A 16,213-nucleotide genomic window follows, 5' to 3' on the forward strand; every position below is an offset into this window, starting at 1 on the left:
AGAAAGGCTGTCGAGTTCGTCTAAGAAGGATTTGGAAATCAAGTAAGGATGAAAAACAATTCACTTTCAAAGCTACAGCTGCAGTCCCAGAACGATGCTGAGGATGACCTGATACAACACAGTGGTATGGATGAGTGGCTGCCATTAAATTCAAAATCATTTCAAATGAAAATTCTTAGTTGCAACATCTGACTGTGTTGTGATCCAAAGTTAAAGGAATTCACGGTGGACCCAAATGCAGACAGGCCGGAGGGAAACTTAAAGTTGAACCAGAACATCTTCATTCAGACAAATGTGAGGCACTGAGGGACCAAGACTAACAAGACACAAGAAGACGGGGAAACCAGGCAAATGAGTGGGGAAGCTGAGGGGCTATAAATACTGGGAGGAAACCAAGACCAAGCCAGGGTGAGGACAGGAACAAAGGGAAACTAAAACGAAGACTGAAAACAACTAGAAACTAAAGAAAGTATGAACAGAAGACAAACTGACAACAGAAAGACCAGAACTGATCCAAAACACGCGACGGACACCAAATCAAGACACAGAGAAGAGCTAAACCAGAACACTGAACAAAGACCGATAGACAGATAAAGAAACACAGCAAGTAAAATAAAGATCCTTAAATGCAAAGAATAAAAATAAATAAATAAATAAATTCCCCATAAACTAAAACCCAGAGAACATAATAAAAAACCACAAACCTGAACATATTGGCATACATTCCAAATACAAATACATTTCTTCTTCTCACATATAAAGCTCTTAATGACCGAGCTCCTTCATATCTTAAAGATCTCATTGTAAGATATTTTCCTAACAGAACACTTCGCTCCCAAACTGCAGGTTTACTTGTTGTTCCCAGAGTTTCTAAAAGTAGAATGGGAGGTAGAGCCTTCAGTTATCAGGCCCCTCTCTTGTGGAATAAGCTGCCAGTAAATGTCCGGGAAGCAGACACCCTTTCCACTTTTAAGATTAGGCTTAAAACTTTCCTTTTTGATAAAGCTTATAGTTAGGGATGGCTCAGGTGATCCTGAAACATCCCATAGTTAAGCTGCTATAGGCTTAGACTGCTGGGGGACCTCATCTGTCACACCTTTCCTCACTTTGCTCTCTTTTTCCCCCTGTTTAATTTCTCAAATGATTTTATGTACATGTGACATTATTGTGGTTATTAACTTCCCTGTTCCAACAGATATCCTTTGAATGGCGTTATGGTGTTTTTACCCCCTCTTTTCCCTCTTTTCTGTCTTCTCAAACCCCAGCTGGTCGAGGTGGATGGCCACCCTTCCTGAGTCTGGTTCTGCCAGAGGTTTCTTCCTGTTAAAAGGGAGTCGTTCCTTTCCACAGTTGCCACAGGCACGCTCAGGACGGGAGATTGGACTGAAGACAAGTTTCAGTGCAATCTGTTGGTTTCCTTAGCTAGGATATTATTTTTTTGAATTGGCTCTATATGAATTAATTGGATTATGATTACAATGAATTGAATTCCAATTGGCTTGAATTGGACTATATTACTTAAGTGCCTTGAGATGACAATTGTTGTAATCTGGCGCTATATAAATAAAATTGAATTGAATTGAATACAAACCAAACGAACACACATCTATCAATAAGTGAGCTGTAAATAAACGTCCTGCCTTCTGCTTTTATGCATGTTCTACACAGCAGCCCCACTTTTCAGATGCAGCGTTGTACTTCTGTACGTGTCTTACTCACCAGAATCTCATTTTCTACTTTCCTTCATGCAGCTCTGTGTCAAAATGAGGAAGTCTCACTCAAAAAGTCAGTGAAATTTGAATCTTTCCATGTAAATAGAAAAGAACAGCATGAAATGTCTCACACCAGTTTGGCTCTTTATTATTCAATATTATATGTGACAACATAAAGCTTACAGGAACAAATGTGTGAGTGTGTGTGTATATGGACAAGGTCAAACCCCATATCAGAAGAAGTAACAATATCATTTCAAATAGGTGACTTTAATCATGATTTGGTACAAAAGCAGGATCCATGAAAGCCTGAGTTACTCGATTTCAGTGCGTTAAGTGCAAGGCAGCAAGCCTGAGCCGGACACGCAAACCATCGTTCATCAATAGCTGCTAGAACCGATTAATGCAGGAAACAGATGCCCAGCGCTACAATACAGTTCTATTCACAAATGCTACTTAAAACTTTAAGTGTGAACCCGGTCCAGAGGCAGGGCCCACTTCTCTGGGCTTGAAGGCATCTGGGATGGACCGTGGCACAGTGGAAACGGGTACTGCGGTCAGACCAGTCAGGCTCTCCGGGTTTTTTTTTAAACGTCTGGGACGGCAGCATTAATGCAGGGAAGTTCACAGAGATTTTAAGGGACATTTGCTGCGTTCAAGATCATCTTTTCCAGAGAGGCGCACACGTGAGCAAACACGGCTGAGGAAGAAGAGGGAGCCCTCCCCGGCATAAGAGTGTGGGGAAGAATTTTAGGAGCAAAAAACAAAAATAAAAAAAGCAATGACAAACACTTAATAATGCACGAATTAATGTGCGTCCGCTGGAAAAATGGGACACACTAACATCCTCAGAGCTTCGGCTCTTTGCCTCCTCAGAGCCAGACATTCTTTTAAGTACAATGTCAACATCACAAACATTCTTTTCTTTTTTTAAGGTGTTGTCAGCTTGACATGATAAAAGGTGGATGTGCAGTATGTTGCCTGATCAAATGAAGGAAACAGAAGAAGAATCGCTGCACTCTTTCCTTTTCAAAATGTTTCCGTGTGAAGGTTAAGCTCACTGGGTTCATGTGTAATAAAACTTAGCTCAGCTTCTACTGACTACTGATCACTGATTGTTCATTGTTAGTCACGTCAGATTCCCATTTCTCCTAAGAAGAGGTGAGACCACAGAGAGCAGAAGAAAGAACGACAGGATTATGGCTGTATTTTCACATTCATGGACGTCTTTTCCAAGCTCCTTAAAGAAAGAAAAGAAAAAGGGTTTGAGTCGTATTCCATCGTAATCTCATCGCGATTGTAACTCCACAGGAAGTCCGAACGGTCTGTGCCACACTCGCTACTCCGGGACTGTCAGGTCACTTGGGCGTGGGGCGGGGGGGGCAGCCCTTAAAAGATATCAGAGGAGTTGAGTGAGAGAAGACCTTATATTTTCTTTGGGGTATCATCCTGAAGGAATGGGCTAAAGTCCAGTGTGGGTTACCTTTGCTCGGACAAGTGTAGTGTACTTTTCAGGCGCCGCCGCGCTCATTATCGTTGTATAAATGGTGATTCTGGGAGGTTTTACAGACAGAAGACAAAGAATCGAATCAAACAGAATGGAATACACAGATCTGCAGTACTGTGCAAACGTCTCGGGCCACCCCTGATATTTTGACATGTTGCTGTAAAACAGGAAATAGGTCTGGCATTGGATGGATTTATTAGAAATAGAAACAAATTCTGTGTCTTTTCAACAGGCTGTCAGCAACAAAGAGCCTAAAGGTACAATTCAAAATAGGGTCGTTGCAAAGTTTCTCAACTGTGGCTCATCCCTTGAGTTAGGCGCCTTCTTTGGGCCTGAATGCTTCACAGGTCAGCGCTTTTTGGTGTAACAAACAACAGAAATCACATTCCTATGAAAACGGTCACACCACAGTCCGTGGGGGGGGTTTAAGTGGGAGTCTCTGTTTTTTCTATGTTCTCTATTTCAGTTTAGTTTTCATCATCCGTTTACACCACAGTTGCCTCGCTTCCTGTTTTGTTTTTTAAATCTTTCTCCCTCATGTGTTCTGCTAAGTTGACTTCTCTTTTTTTTTGGGGGGGGGGTGTCACATAGGGGTTTCATTTATTGACTGCGAAACCTGCATCGTGTTTGTTTTTTTCTCCCTCAGTATCTATACGGCAGGTCGTCGTTGCGTTGCTACTTTAAAAGACGGCACGACAGCCCGGCTGATTGGAGGCTAAATATAAAGCAACGAGGGGCAGCTCAAGAATTTAGCACAGTACTGTAAAACAAGCCTGTTGATAGTAACACCGAAGTTGGACCAGAGGAAGTAAAACTGTCCCACCTCAGCAGCATTAGCTGTAATGTGATTTGCTGGAATGTAATTCAGAGAACAGATAACTTTCTCCTTACCCATTACACACCGGGTGCAGCGACAAAACCTGCAGGAGGAGGCTCTGTTATTTTGCAAATCTTTCGCTCGGTAATGTTCAGAAATATGCAGCTTATCTCTGTTTCAGATGGTCTTGTCCACACTTGCCTGATAAAGTGTATCCACGCTGATGTGTTCTTGACCCGTAGCATTCAGTGCCTTGTTTGCTGCTTCCCTAAGAGACAAACACACAACGGCAGTGTTATAACAGCAACATAACAATATGAATGAGGGATCATCATGTGAGGTGACTCACCTTCGATGATCTGCTGGTGGGGGAGGAAGCCAGTGGTCAAAGTTCGTCTCCACTCTGTACCATCTAAAACAGGCAGAACGCTATTTAATGTTTGTTCAGTTCAGAAATATCACACACACACCAACTTCTCCTTACCCTCCATTTAACGGATCCAGCGGCCAGATATCAACGGGGCCCGTTCGATCTCTGGTGATAACGACCCCTTCCCCTGCTCGCACCCCACCCACGATGTAATACACCCCTGTAATGATGGGGGTTTTTGACAGACGCATGACCGCATCCTGAAAGTCCTCTGCTTCCTCCAGCGTCTGCATAAGTCACACACAGTCTATTTCCTTTTTCCAGTTTCTCCCGTCACACTAACCTCCGCAAACAAACAAAAAAAAAAAAACTCACCTCCCGCACCAGCCAACTGACCGGAGATCTGTGGAACAGGGTGGCAGACACAACATTCTTCCACCAGTTCCACCAGTGCTCTGTTCCTGATGGAGCGGAAACAACCATGAAGACGCTGAGAAACTGTGACATGCAACTTTTTACAGCCAGCAGCGGTCTAACCTCGCTGGTCACCAGAGACGGTAAACTTGTGAGGACTCTGTCCCGTCCATAAGCCCACGTAGCCAGCGAATGAAGTTCCCCGGTACGCCACCTGTAAAAGGGCGAGTAAACAAGGAGCTAAAACTTTGCTCTTCATGTCAAAAAATACAAAAACGTCCTGTGTACCTGAAAGAACTTACTACTCATATTTGATCCTGCAAATGATCTGTGTCTGTGGACACTCTCTGCCCAGCAGGTCAGAGTGATCCCATGTGCTTGAATAAAAAACAACTGGATCGTTTATCCTAAAAGCTTCCATTTAAGCATTCAGGGCTGGTTATACTTTAAACAAACACGTGATGTAAAAATCCACCTTTGAATGACATGTTTTTGAACAGAAATGTGTGTCTCCAATGAGCCGAGAAAAGAACAGAGAACACAAGACTGCCAGAGAGCAGGATGGAGGACACACAGACAGGCGCGGTGCAGCCTTCAAAAAGCTACGTCGAATACCGACTGCTTTCAAGTTAACGTGAATGGTAAAGGCACAGCAGCAACAGAAAGAGGAGGAAGCATGAAAGCAATAAAGAACAAGGAAGCACTTGTGAAAAAGCACAGACAATGGCTCAATTTAGTTCCACAGTCCAAAGCTGTGGGTTGCACCGACACAGAGGGACGCAGCAGCTCAGACGGACTGAGGCTAAAGAGACCGAAAAGAGTCCATTTGGACCTTGACTAAAACCCGAGCTGTGCAGGGATGACAGTACAGGTGAAGAAAAAAGGATGACAATATACAGCATCAACTTTAATGAAATACAACAGCTTTGTAAGAACTTTCAAGAACACACGCAGGTCACCTTTCCATTCTTGAAGAAAACTACGTCGATAGTCATATTCCTCAAAACAGGATGCGGATAATCAAGATTCCTGCCGTGGCACACGCTCCCATTTCTGTCCTGGGTTAAGATGCTTGTGCAAAATCTGCAGATGAACAAAGTTGATTGGCACGCATGAGACGTGCACACTCAATACACTCTGTGGGCCACGGTCCAAAACAATAAATGTAGACTTTAAACAATACGTACGCAGTGACTTCATAGGCAAAGTTGAGAATGACGAGATCAGACAGGCTTCCTCCCGCATACGAGGCCAGGCCGCGGATCTCGCCTGCATAAGGCTGAGGAATGTACTTTTCCAGGGATTTCACAATTGGCAGGATTGCATGATGCACCCATTTTGGAACCATGGAACTGGGGTAAAAAGAAAAACGGGAGAAAAACATGCTCGTCACTATCAACAGGCGGAGAGGAAGATAGATACAGCAAATCAGTGCTCTATAGGATGGCATTTTCAGCTCATTACAAACAAACAACTTGGCGCTTGAAATTGTTGGGCGAGATAACAGATGTAAAGACAAAGTCTTCGAAAGGTCGAACAAAAGAGAAACAACGAACAACTTGTGGCTTGGGACACCAGTTTAGTTTCAGCAGTGCTGGTGTGGACATAGACGCGCTGTTCTGGGTCGAATCACTTCACCAAAGTACTTTACAATTCCAACATTTCGCTGCTAACCTGCAGTTCACTTTTATCTAAGTGGAATTCGCTGTCAAGCAGTACTTTTTTTTCTGAGCAGTGCTTGCATGGATTCAGACAGCTGTGTCAGAGGGTTCTTTAAACTTTACACACCGCAGAGGTGAAACCACGCAGCGGTGTTAACACGCAGTGTATAAAATACATCTACATATATTCATAACGTTAACAACATGTAATAAGTGGTGTCAAGCATTACTAATGGCTTTATACATAGCGCATTACAGTTTCTGAGCCTTTTGCGCAACACAGGTGCTCATGAACCCATAAATCAGGCTATCAAAGCTCTAAAAAACTCGTTCTGTGTTAGCTTAACAACGACAATTTACCGAGTTAGCATCCCAGAAGATATCTTTTTTCACTTTGTTCACAGTTCAAACTCCTCTCTGCGGAAAGCAAGGGAACTTTGAAAGGATGAAACATGAAAATATTCTTCGGGTAAATGATTAACCACGGCATAACAAAAACTTACTCAATGATTGCTGCGGCGGCTTTTCTTATGTAGTCCACGTCAAAGACTTCGACAATAGGCTTCCATCTCACGGCTGGATCGTCGTCCAGGTTGATATTCAGCGTGGGGGGGGCCAGCTGTGCCCGACACGAGGCTGCCAGTCCGAGCAGCAACACCGCTGTCCACACCATCGCGCCCGCTCCACTCCGCCGACACCGGTCAGGACCAAGTGCAGTCGAGTTCAGCTAAAGCAGGCGAAAACTAAACGGACGCTTCCGCAATGACTTACTTCAATATAAAAGAGGAATGCTACTCATTTTAGGAAAACATTTTAGTTTCAGGTGGGCAGCAAGCGGGGGTTTCGCAAGCATTAACAGGTACATATAATCATTCGCTGTCTTTCGTTAATATTAGGGCATTTCCTGATGTTTGTAGTGGTATGCTTTTATGTTGAAAAATAAATCGCACCGGAAGCCTCTTAGACATCTGGCGGTGGCAGAGCCAGACTGAGCTGGTCACTAAATTCATTTAGACTCCCAACGAATAAGATGATTTTATTCTTTTATTCGTTTTTTAAGCCCTAATTATGCTGTGCTGACACAACTCCGGATGAAAACGATAACAAGATGTTAAAGTAAACTAGGGTTCTTCCTTTGGCTTTTTTTTTTTTTTAGCATTCTAACTCTTACTTAGCAGTATGAATATAAATCATTAATAGTGTTGATTCCATGAAGCTGGAAACACAAATGTTTCTTGTGGAGCAGCCTTCTCCTCAATTCAAAGACGAGATGAGAGCTATTGAATGGCAGAATCTTTTACCCAGTGTCGTGATCAATCACAGACTGGTCATGAGTCCAAATTCAAGTCCCTTGAGTCGGGATGACTACATTTTCTTTCACCTCGGTCCTCCAGAAAAGAACATAAAAAACATCAAACAAATGGATAAATAAATCCCCCTAGGTTTTTCCACTGTAAAGGAATAAAGGTGTTTTTACGCCCTTAAGTTCGACCTTTAAAATAATATCAGAATAAGTTTGCATACTTTATTACAGTATAAAATGTAAAATACATGCAAGCTCTTATGGTCTTCAGATTCACGTTCTTCTGAAAACCCTTGATTGTCAGATATCGTTTAAGGCCGTATATTTCCTTGATGAATGTCCATTGAGTGGTTTGAGCATGATGAGAAAAAAGCCCCTCAGCCATCACATCCCTCCCAGCTGCCTCGCTGACAGTGTGCACTCTGTTCCAGAACAGCCCTGTCCACGCTCAGGAGGTCATGGCAAAAATAATAAAAAACTACTTTCAGGGGCTTCTCACTGATAAAGTTGTTCTTTTAATACTAACACAATTTCGCGATTCAGACCCAGTTGGAACCCTATCTTTATCTTGTGATTGCCATTTTGTCTGCATGATCAATTTGGGGTCACCACTGCAGGCAACATGACACCAGGGACACCACATCCTGCATCGCTCAATTAGAAATTCCCTTTCACAGTCAGGAAAAAAACACTTTTACATAAGTTTTCACTGTAACACGGGTGAGCTGGAACATCCCACATTTGCTTTGGCTGGTTGTGTCCACCTGTCAGGGCTCTGCCTTGGAAGTACAGCTGTGTGAAAAACAAAGTACAAGCTGGAACCTGTTTCAGTTTTTGGGTTTTACGTATGAGATTCTGGATATTCGGAAATAAATGTATTCGGTCCCTTCCAGATCTTGAAATTAGGTCAAAGCAACCTCAGTTGAATAACAACACATGACATATTACAGCCTGCCATTATTTCTTAAATAGGTCACAAGCCAAAATGTAGAAGCGGCGAGTGAAAAACGAAGTCCATCTCATGATTCAATAGCTTCCAGAACCCCTTCATCGACAAAAACAGGCAAGCTTTATCTGTCAGACAGATGGCCTCACATTTAACTCAATTTTGTTATTTTGATATGCTGTGTTTGGTTTTCTCCAAACGTGCTGCTGTGCATTATGACCAAACATCAGCACTCTGGTCTGGTCTGTCCAAAGGACATTGTTCCAGAAGTCTTGTGGTTTGTTCAGGTGTAACTTTACAAACCTAAGCTGTGCTGCCATGTTCTTTTTAGAGAGAAGAGGCTTTCTCCTGCAACCCTTCCAAACAAGCCATACTTCTTCAGTCTTTTTCTAACTGTGCTGGCATGAACTTTAACATTTAACATGCAGACCGAGGCCTGTGGTGTCTGAAATGCAGCTCTTTGGGTTTTAACAGTTGCTCTTAGCATTGCACCCTCTGATATTGGGGTGAACTTGCTGGGAAGATGTCCGGAATGTTTTCCACTTGTGAATAATCTTTCTCACTGCAGAATGATGGACTCTTAATTGTTTAGAAATGACCTTCTAACCCTTAACGGTTTGATGGGGAGAAACAATGTCTTCCCTCCTTGACATTATGTCAACACAAACCTGAATGCAAACTGCTGAAGCTTTTGCTTTTATAGAGGTGCTCACACTTGCTGATAACGAAGCGTTAATGAAGTAAATCAAATTAGTAGCACTCGGCTGCCACTTACCATCTTAATTCCTGCGAAAGCAGTAAGGATGGACTTGTTTTTAAACTGTCTGCTTCTGCAGTTTGGCTGCCCCAGGCATACATTAAAGATCTCCAGAGGCATTTAGAAAGAAATCAACCTATTTTTGGCCACTTGGGGGCAGAAGAAACCAGCTGTGACTACAACTTTGTTCTGCTGCATGCAGGAATCAACCTGCTGCCTTCCAGATGTTATTCATATACATGTCAAGCAGTACAAAACATATCCCAACACGTCAGAGAAGAAGAGACATAGTTGTGACAATCTATTTAAATTAAATGGTGCTTATATAGATTGCAAGTACAAAAGGTTATTTTCTGTTTATTGATGTGTACAGCTCCAACCTAAGAAAGATACTAAATATAACCGACATCCAGTTGCCAAAGATAACTCCAGTTCTCTAAATATTTTATCTAAATATCACCTAAAAAATATCAGACCGAGTAACTGCCAAGTCAGCACGTTTAATGAGAAGTTTACAAGTTTAGAAGCTGCGTAGAAGTTTAATGAGAGCCACAACAACAAAACCAGGGGAAGCAAAACTGAAATAAAGACCTGAAACATGAATGGTGAAATCTTCTGTGGCTTTGCTACAACTAGGATTTTTTTTCAAAACAATAAATAACTGATAGCTGCAGCTATACAACTTATTTTCTCTTCAAATTCTTTAGTAAACGTGATACAGTAAAAAAAAAAAAAAGACAGAGAAAATGATATGTGAAGGAAAGGGTTTACACACACAGCTTTGCTAACGTAGGTTTTACAACACGGTCCTCTGATGTGAAAATGTGTGTCCCTGCTTCCACAAGATGGTGCCGGTGTTGCACATTTCAATTTATGAGGACCTTCAGCAGTTTCGAGGCAGCTGAGATTATTTCACCAGTCCGAAAAAGGAAGCACTGTTGTGATTACGAGAAGAGAGAAGAAGAAAAAAAACAAACAAACTGATACTCCCACACATCTCAGGGAGACAGGGTGGGAGGTAAAGCTGCCGCGGCAGAAGCTCATGACACAGGCCTTTTTTCACTATTACTTCAACTACAACTGCGTTACCACCCAGGAAACAGTGAAGGTCGATGGAGACTTGTATTCCATATCATTAAATATGAAAGTACATCAAAGGCTGAGCCCTTCCTCCCTCCTGCACCCTCAAATTGAATTTCCACCGAGGTGGCGTCAGGGACATCCTGTCTCAGGGGGAAATAATTAAACCACTTAATTGTCAAACCACAAAAGTAAACGCGAGATGATTCTGTTACTTTTTCTGTCTTCGCTTCTAAAAGTTCCTCTCTCAAGATTTGTAAACCAGCACCGTGCACTGCAGTATTAGGGGATAACATGACGGTGAGATAAGGAAACGCTTCCTGTGCACTGTCACCCCAACTGTGTAGAGCTTCAAGTTGCGATGTTAAAGAAATGAAACTGGTGTCTGTCCTTTGCAATGTCGCTTAGAAATCCTTTCGAATTGTTTACAGCCTGTAATCCAAGACATGCTATTGATTTACAGAGGCTGTGCAGCTTTATGCGTTATGTAAGTGTTATGTAAGCGTGCGGCGTCATGAGGAGAAGTCGGGTTGGCTGGCTTCAACACGTTCAAGCCAACAGGCAGTCAAACACAAATTCCACAGGGGAGGGGGTGTTCTTTATTAATACTTTAATATATATATATATATATATCAATAATACTTTATATACAAAATATGTACAACCTTGTGTTACATCTCAAAATAAAAATCCAGAGTACCTTGCTCTATACAAAACTATTATTTTTCTTCAAACTTTACATTCACACTCGTAGCAGACACAACATTTACAGCAGATTCTGTCAAACTCCTGCCGTCGTTGCGTCTGAGTGAAACAAGTAAAGGCGACAGCATGAGCGAACATCAGGCCTTACTTTGACCGAACTTTTGCGGGCAAGATGCAAATCTACATGCCGTTCTCTCTGCATACAGCAAACTGCTACCTCATCCTTCCTCTGGTAGCTAAACAAATACACTCAGTGGGTTGTGTATCAAAAATAGAGATGTACAAGTAGAATAGGCAAAACAGAATTACAGGTCATTACTTCACAGGAACGCCATCTAAAATGCACAAACAGTCATGAGTCACAAATTAAATTGTAAAAGCACGTATGGCCACATAGCGCTTCAATAGACGAGTGACACACCAGGTACAGCGACAACACCCTGAATTCTCTGAACATCCTGAAGTCATGTAGCTACGACGTAACCGAGGGATGGAAGGGAGCAAAGTCCGCCGGGACGCCTCTGGTCAACATGAACCAAACGTGTTTGTTTTGGTAACATTCTAGTCTAAGCGATGGCTTGTTGCAGTTACAGGAGCAACAAACACTGAAAGTAGATCCTCAATTTGTAGATCTACAGCAGATAATAACAACTCAAGCAGCATCTACAGGGAGCTTTTGTTTTCCATCTTTACATTCATTACAGAGTGGCAGGTCCAAATTCTTTTGGAGGGAGGGGCTTTACATTCTGGGTTTGCCTCTGACATTCAGAAACGAGTGCAGAGAGGCCAAAAACATGAAAACAATAAAAAAAACAACCCTCCCTAGCTCTTGTGAGCTCTTTAAAATGGCCATCTTCACTGTCTTTCAGAGCCAAGCAACTGGTGTAATTTAAGCCTCCACAAAGTCTCCATTTAAAAGTATTAAATGGTGGTGACCGTCAGAGGTTCTGGGGTCAGGGTGCTGATGGGCTGAACTACAGCTGTGGTTTGAAGGGTTTACCCTCCATTCTACATTCAAAGGGCAAGATTCTGACAGAAGCACATCTGCCTCAGTCTTTGGTTTCCAAGTTCAAAGGTGAGACCTGCTTTAAAGCTTTGTGGAGAGCAGGGGAGTCCAGTGGGGTCTGGTGAGGTGCCGGGGACCCTGCCCTGGGGGACATCAGAGATGAGGGCCGTGTCTCTGAGGGTAGGGCCGCCGCAGAGCCGCTCATTCCCGGGTACATAACCGGCATGCCCCCAGAGTACCAGCACTTCTCCAGCATTGGCAGATACGCTGCCGCTGCCGCAGCTGCGGGGGGGATGAGGTAGAAGGGGAGGCAAAATGGGGGCTGATTGGAGGGGGAGAAGCTCACGTAACTGCCAGGAGCGCCGGCCGCATGGATGGAGAGAATCTCATCCTCTGAGGAGTCTGATCTTGGCCTCTTGGCCCGAGGCTCGTCGGCCTCCTGCTTGATGGCACCGGCCGTCCGCTCAGACGCAGCATTCTTGAGCTCGCCCTCCCTCCTGTGGCTCTCTGACCACTGAGTTTTGGGCTTTTCGTGTTCTCCCCCATAGCCACTGTCAGTGTCTGTGTCACTGCCGCTCTGCTCCCCCGTCCCGTGCTGGTAAGTCCTCTGAATGACAGGAACGCAGTTCTTAGCAGGGGCCTCGGAGGACCTTGCGGGCTGTCTGGTGGGTTTATTCACTTTCTCCGAAGCTTGAAGAGCGGGCTTGTCCAGCTGCGGGTCGCTTCGATGGTGCAGCACCTCAGCGGCGACCTTGTGGATGTGACCGATGAGGTGGGATGGCGTCAGGTCTCTGCTGCTTTCTTGGCTGGCCAGATAGTGGAGAACCTCTTTTGCGCACAGATGAAAGCCGGAGCGGAACATCTCCTCACTGCTCTCACCGCTGTCCCCTCCATTGTCACCTGGGCGATCAGAAACAACAAAAATAGAGCAAATTAACATCAAATCCCCTTTCCTGCAGATGCTTTGCTTGCACTAAGTCCGACAAACACACTGGAGTGAAGACGGCCGATCCAACTCACACCTCATTAACAGCCACAACACATCTCTTTCTGTAAAAAATACATCTAACTTACTAATCTGCAGGTCCTTCTGTAGCGCCAGGATTTTCTGCTGCTGCTGCTCCAGCAGAGCACTCAGGGTTTTCACATGCTTGAGAGTGAGCTCCAGCACCACAGCTTTCTCCAAATGACCCAGCGTCTAAAACAGGAAGACCTTCAATAAGCATGTTGATCTTACTTATGTAACACATTCTGCAGCTGAACACGGGCAGGTCGCTAACACCCCCGGGGGGAGCCATGCAAACCACGTACACAAATATTCTAAAATGAGGATCTTTAAAAAAAATTTTAAAAAAGAAAGCTAGATGAATCTTATCGAATAGAACAAAAACTGTAAAAGGTGACCCAAAATGACAGAAAATAAAACTATTCAGGCTCATCAGCTGCTGTTCTGCATTGCATTTTTTTTTTTTTTTTTGGCACTTGAGACAGAACAAAATCCAAGGCGTGGAGCAAACAAACAGCTCAGTGGGACCGTGTGAGTCTCCGTGTCACATGCCACATATCTGGCAGATAACACTCACCGTGAGCTTCAGATGTTCTGGCAGCAGGTCCTTCAGCTGGGCGATGCATTCGTTGATTCTGTCACGCCTTTTCTTTTCAATCAGTCGGTGTGGCAACTTGTTGGTCTCCTGGTGAGGGATGAAATGTTTGGTTTTTCAGTTAAAATTCATTCAACCTGGAACAGGTCAATGCAGGAATTATCACGTTTTTTTTTTCAAAGTCCAATTTTTTACCTTGCCCTCATCCCGGTGCTTCATGCCCCTCCTGGGTTTGTACACGTAAATGGGAAAATTCATTCTTTAGAGAGAAGATTCAGAGGAGTTTGTTTTAGGCTTCAGGGTGAAAAGTGCTTCACAGAGCAGAATAAACCAAACAAGGAAAAATAACTTTATATTTACCCGTGCATGTCAGATATATCCACTGGTGGGTGTTTCGGCACATAAGGAGGTGGTTGCGCACTTGTAATCCTCTCCATGTCGATTTATTATAATTTTTAAAAAAATAAAAAAACGAAAAACGTTTTTCTTTTTCTTTTTTTTAAAAGCAACCTTCAAAAGGGTCCAAAACGCGTCTCTGTGGTCGCACCTCAAATCAAAGAGAGAAATCGTTCAGGGGATAACTCTTCTCCTCGTGAGCGTTTCCGTACTACGTCGAAGTGGAGCACAGCTGGAGTGTTGTCACCCTGAGGTCCGGACTCGGTAGTAAGACTGAGGAGGCTCCACGCCCTGCGCGATGTGTGAGAGCTGGGTGGGTTCCTGACTACGTGTTAAATAAACCCTGTGACTGCAGGCACGTCTCTCGGCTGGAGAAACGGACTCCGTCACATGAGGCTCACGTGTTGGACGGCGCTTTGAACTCCTCGCCCGCCCGCACGCTACCACCCCCCGCCCCCGCCGCTGAAGCACCACCCACTTCTGTAGTACTCCACCAAGGGGGCTGAGTCCCGTGTACCACCATGCGCCGAGTCGCGGGGCTGAGCCGTGTTGGCAGAGCCGACCGTGTTTACAAAGACAGAAAGTAGAGCAGCAGTTTCCCAAATATTACGTCCTTCATCTACAAAGCTTTTGTCTCGCGCTGTGATAACTGTATAATGCACAGCTTCGAGACGCACGCAGGGGAAAAAGACAGGTCAACTGTTGGAAACGACTAAACTAAATGAGAACAAGAGAAAAGCTCACTTGTTTTTCGATTATTACGGTCGAGCTGCTAGTTATTAAAGTCCCTACAAGCTAAAACATGTGCTGTGTGAAAAAATGCCGTAGAAGGAGTTTAACTAAGCAATAAAAACGACAATGTTTTCGCACGTTTTTTGATAACTTGAAATTTACTTTCTCACCCACTGGGTTTTTATTACAGATAAGGGATATCACGCATGTGAATAACGACTCGAACAGTATTTATCCTTGCAGCTTCGACGCGTTATTGTTTTATTGTGGCTATCGGCGTGTTTATCTGTATTGTGGAGCTTGCCAAAGTGTCAGGAGAGCACACCGTGTGATGGTGTACCGTGTTTGTCTGCCGTGTGGCACGTGCGGGCACCTGCGGCGGGATGACACGGTCGCTGCTGTCGAACGGTTAGTTAAGTGTGCGGGGTTTTTTCTACCCGCCGCAGTGATGATTAAACCTGGCTGTACTGTACTCAGCGGACTGTCACGTTGAGCTCCTCATGGATGGCAGAGGAGCAGATCCCTGCCGCTGACGTCAGCGGGCAGACGGCCGAGAGTGCCCGACTGGCCGGTCGGTTCCAACCGCCGACATCCCGAAGCAGACAGACTATTTATAGAAAGAGGCTTCACAACAACACTCAGCCAGGCCAGAGACCAGGGAACGGGAAAGGGTCTCTGTTCAGCGTAGTTCCAAAATTTGATCTGATCTGACTAAAGCAAAGAGGATTTATTTTTAATGTTCTATTAAGATTAAACCGTAATTGTCAAGATTACTCCCCCTTTCCCGACATCTCAGAATCGTGGGTTGCACTGTATGCCTTTAAAAATTAATAACATTTTCAAATTTGGATTAATCAGTATGCTTCAGTGATAGTTATTTTTGCCCACAGTTGTCAATAAGATGATACCAATAGGGATGCCGATGGCTGCAGAGATGCTACTGTTGTTCCCCCCAAACCAAGTTCAGGTGAGGGCCACTGTGCAGGTCCTCTGCTGTGGAACTGCACAGTGAAGACGGTCATTTTAAAGAGCTCACAAGAGATAGGGAGGGTGGGTTTTTAAAAATTTTTTTTACTGCACTAACAGTGGTTAGTGGGGCTTTTATTTATTCATTGCTTGTCAGCTTATTATGTGGGCTGATTAGATGTTTAAGACATCTGAAAAAGTTTTTTTTCCAAATTGGTGACAAATACTGACAAGCGACAT

At 44.0% G+C, this 16,213-nt stretch overlaps 2 protein-coding genes across 2 annotated transcripts; both read right to left on the bottom strand.

Moving 5' to 3' along the window:
* Window positions 1-1,963: 1,963 nt before the first annotated feature.
* LOC140303872 (N-acylethanolamine-hydrolyzing acid amidase-like) lies at window positions 1,964-7,202 on the bottom strand. The gene is made up of 11 exons (XM_072382818.1): window positions 6,985-7,202; window positions 6,008-6,172; window positions 5,780-5,903; window positions 4,944-5,034; window positions 4,782-4,867; window positions 4,521-4,693; window positions 4,386-4,448; window positions 4,238-4,304; window positions 4,111-4,139; window positions 3,196-3,265; window positions 1,964-3,100 (listed from the first exon to the last, which is right to left on the bottom strand). Exons 1-11 carry the CDS (start codon window positions 7,152-7,154, stop codon window positions 3,071-3,073), a joined length of 1,068 nt encoding a protein of 355 aa, XP_072238919.1. The 5' UTR covers window positions 7,155-7,202; the 3' UTR covers window positions 1,964-3,070.
* A 3,958-nt stretch (window positions 7,203-11,160) lies between these two features.
* bhlhe40 (basic helix-loop-helix family, member e40) lies at window positions 11,161-14,658 on the bottom strand. The gene is made up of 5 exons (XM_072382819.1): window positions 14,240-14,658; window positions 14,075-14,138; window positions 13,862-13,969; window positions 13,353-13,476; window positions 11,161-13,178 (listed from the first exon to the last, which is right to left on the bottom strand). Exons 1-5 carry the CDS (start codon window positions 14,314-14,316, stop codon window positions 12,322-12,324), a joined length of 1,230 nt encoding a protein of 409 aa, XP_072238920.1. The 5' UTR covers window positions 14,317-14,658; the 3' UTR covers window positions 11,161-12,321.
* Window positions 14,659-16,213: the final 1,555 nt, after the last annotated feature.

The sequence above is a fragment of the Leuresthes tenuis genome, unplaced genomic scaffold (genome assembly GCF_036924035.1).
Source record: "Leuresthes tenuis unplaced genomic scaffold, fLeuTen1.0.hap1 SCAF_3, whole genome shotgun sequence".
Lineage (NCBI taxonomy): Eukaryota > Metazoa > Chordata > Actinopteri > Atheriniformes > Atherinopsidae > Leuresthes > Leuresthes tenuis.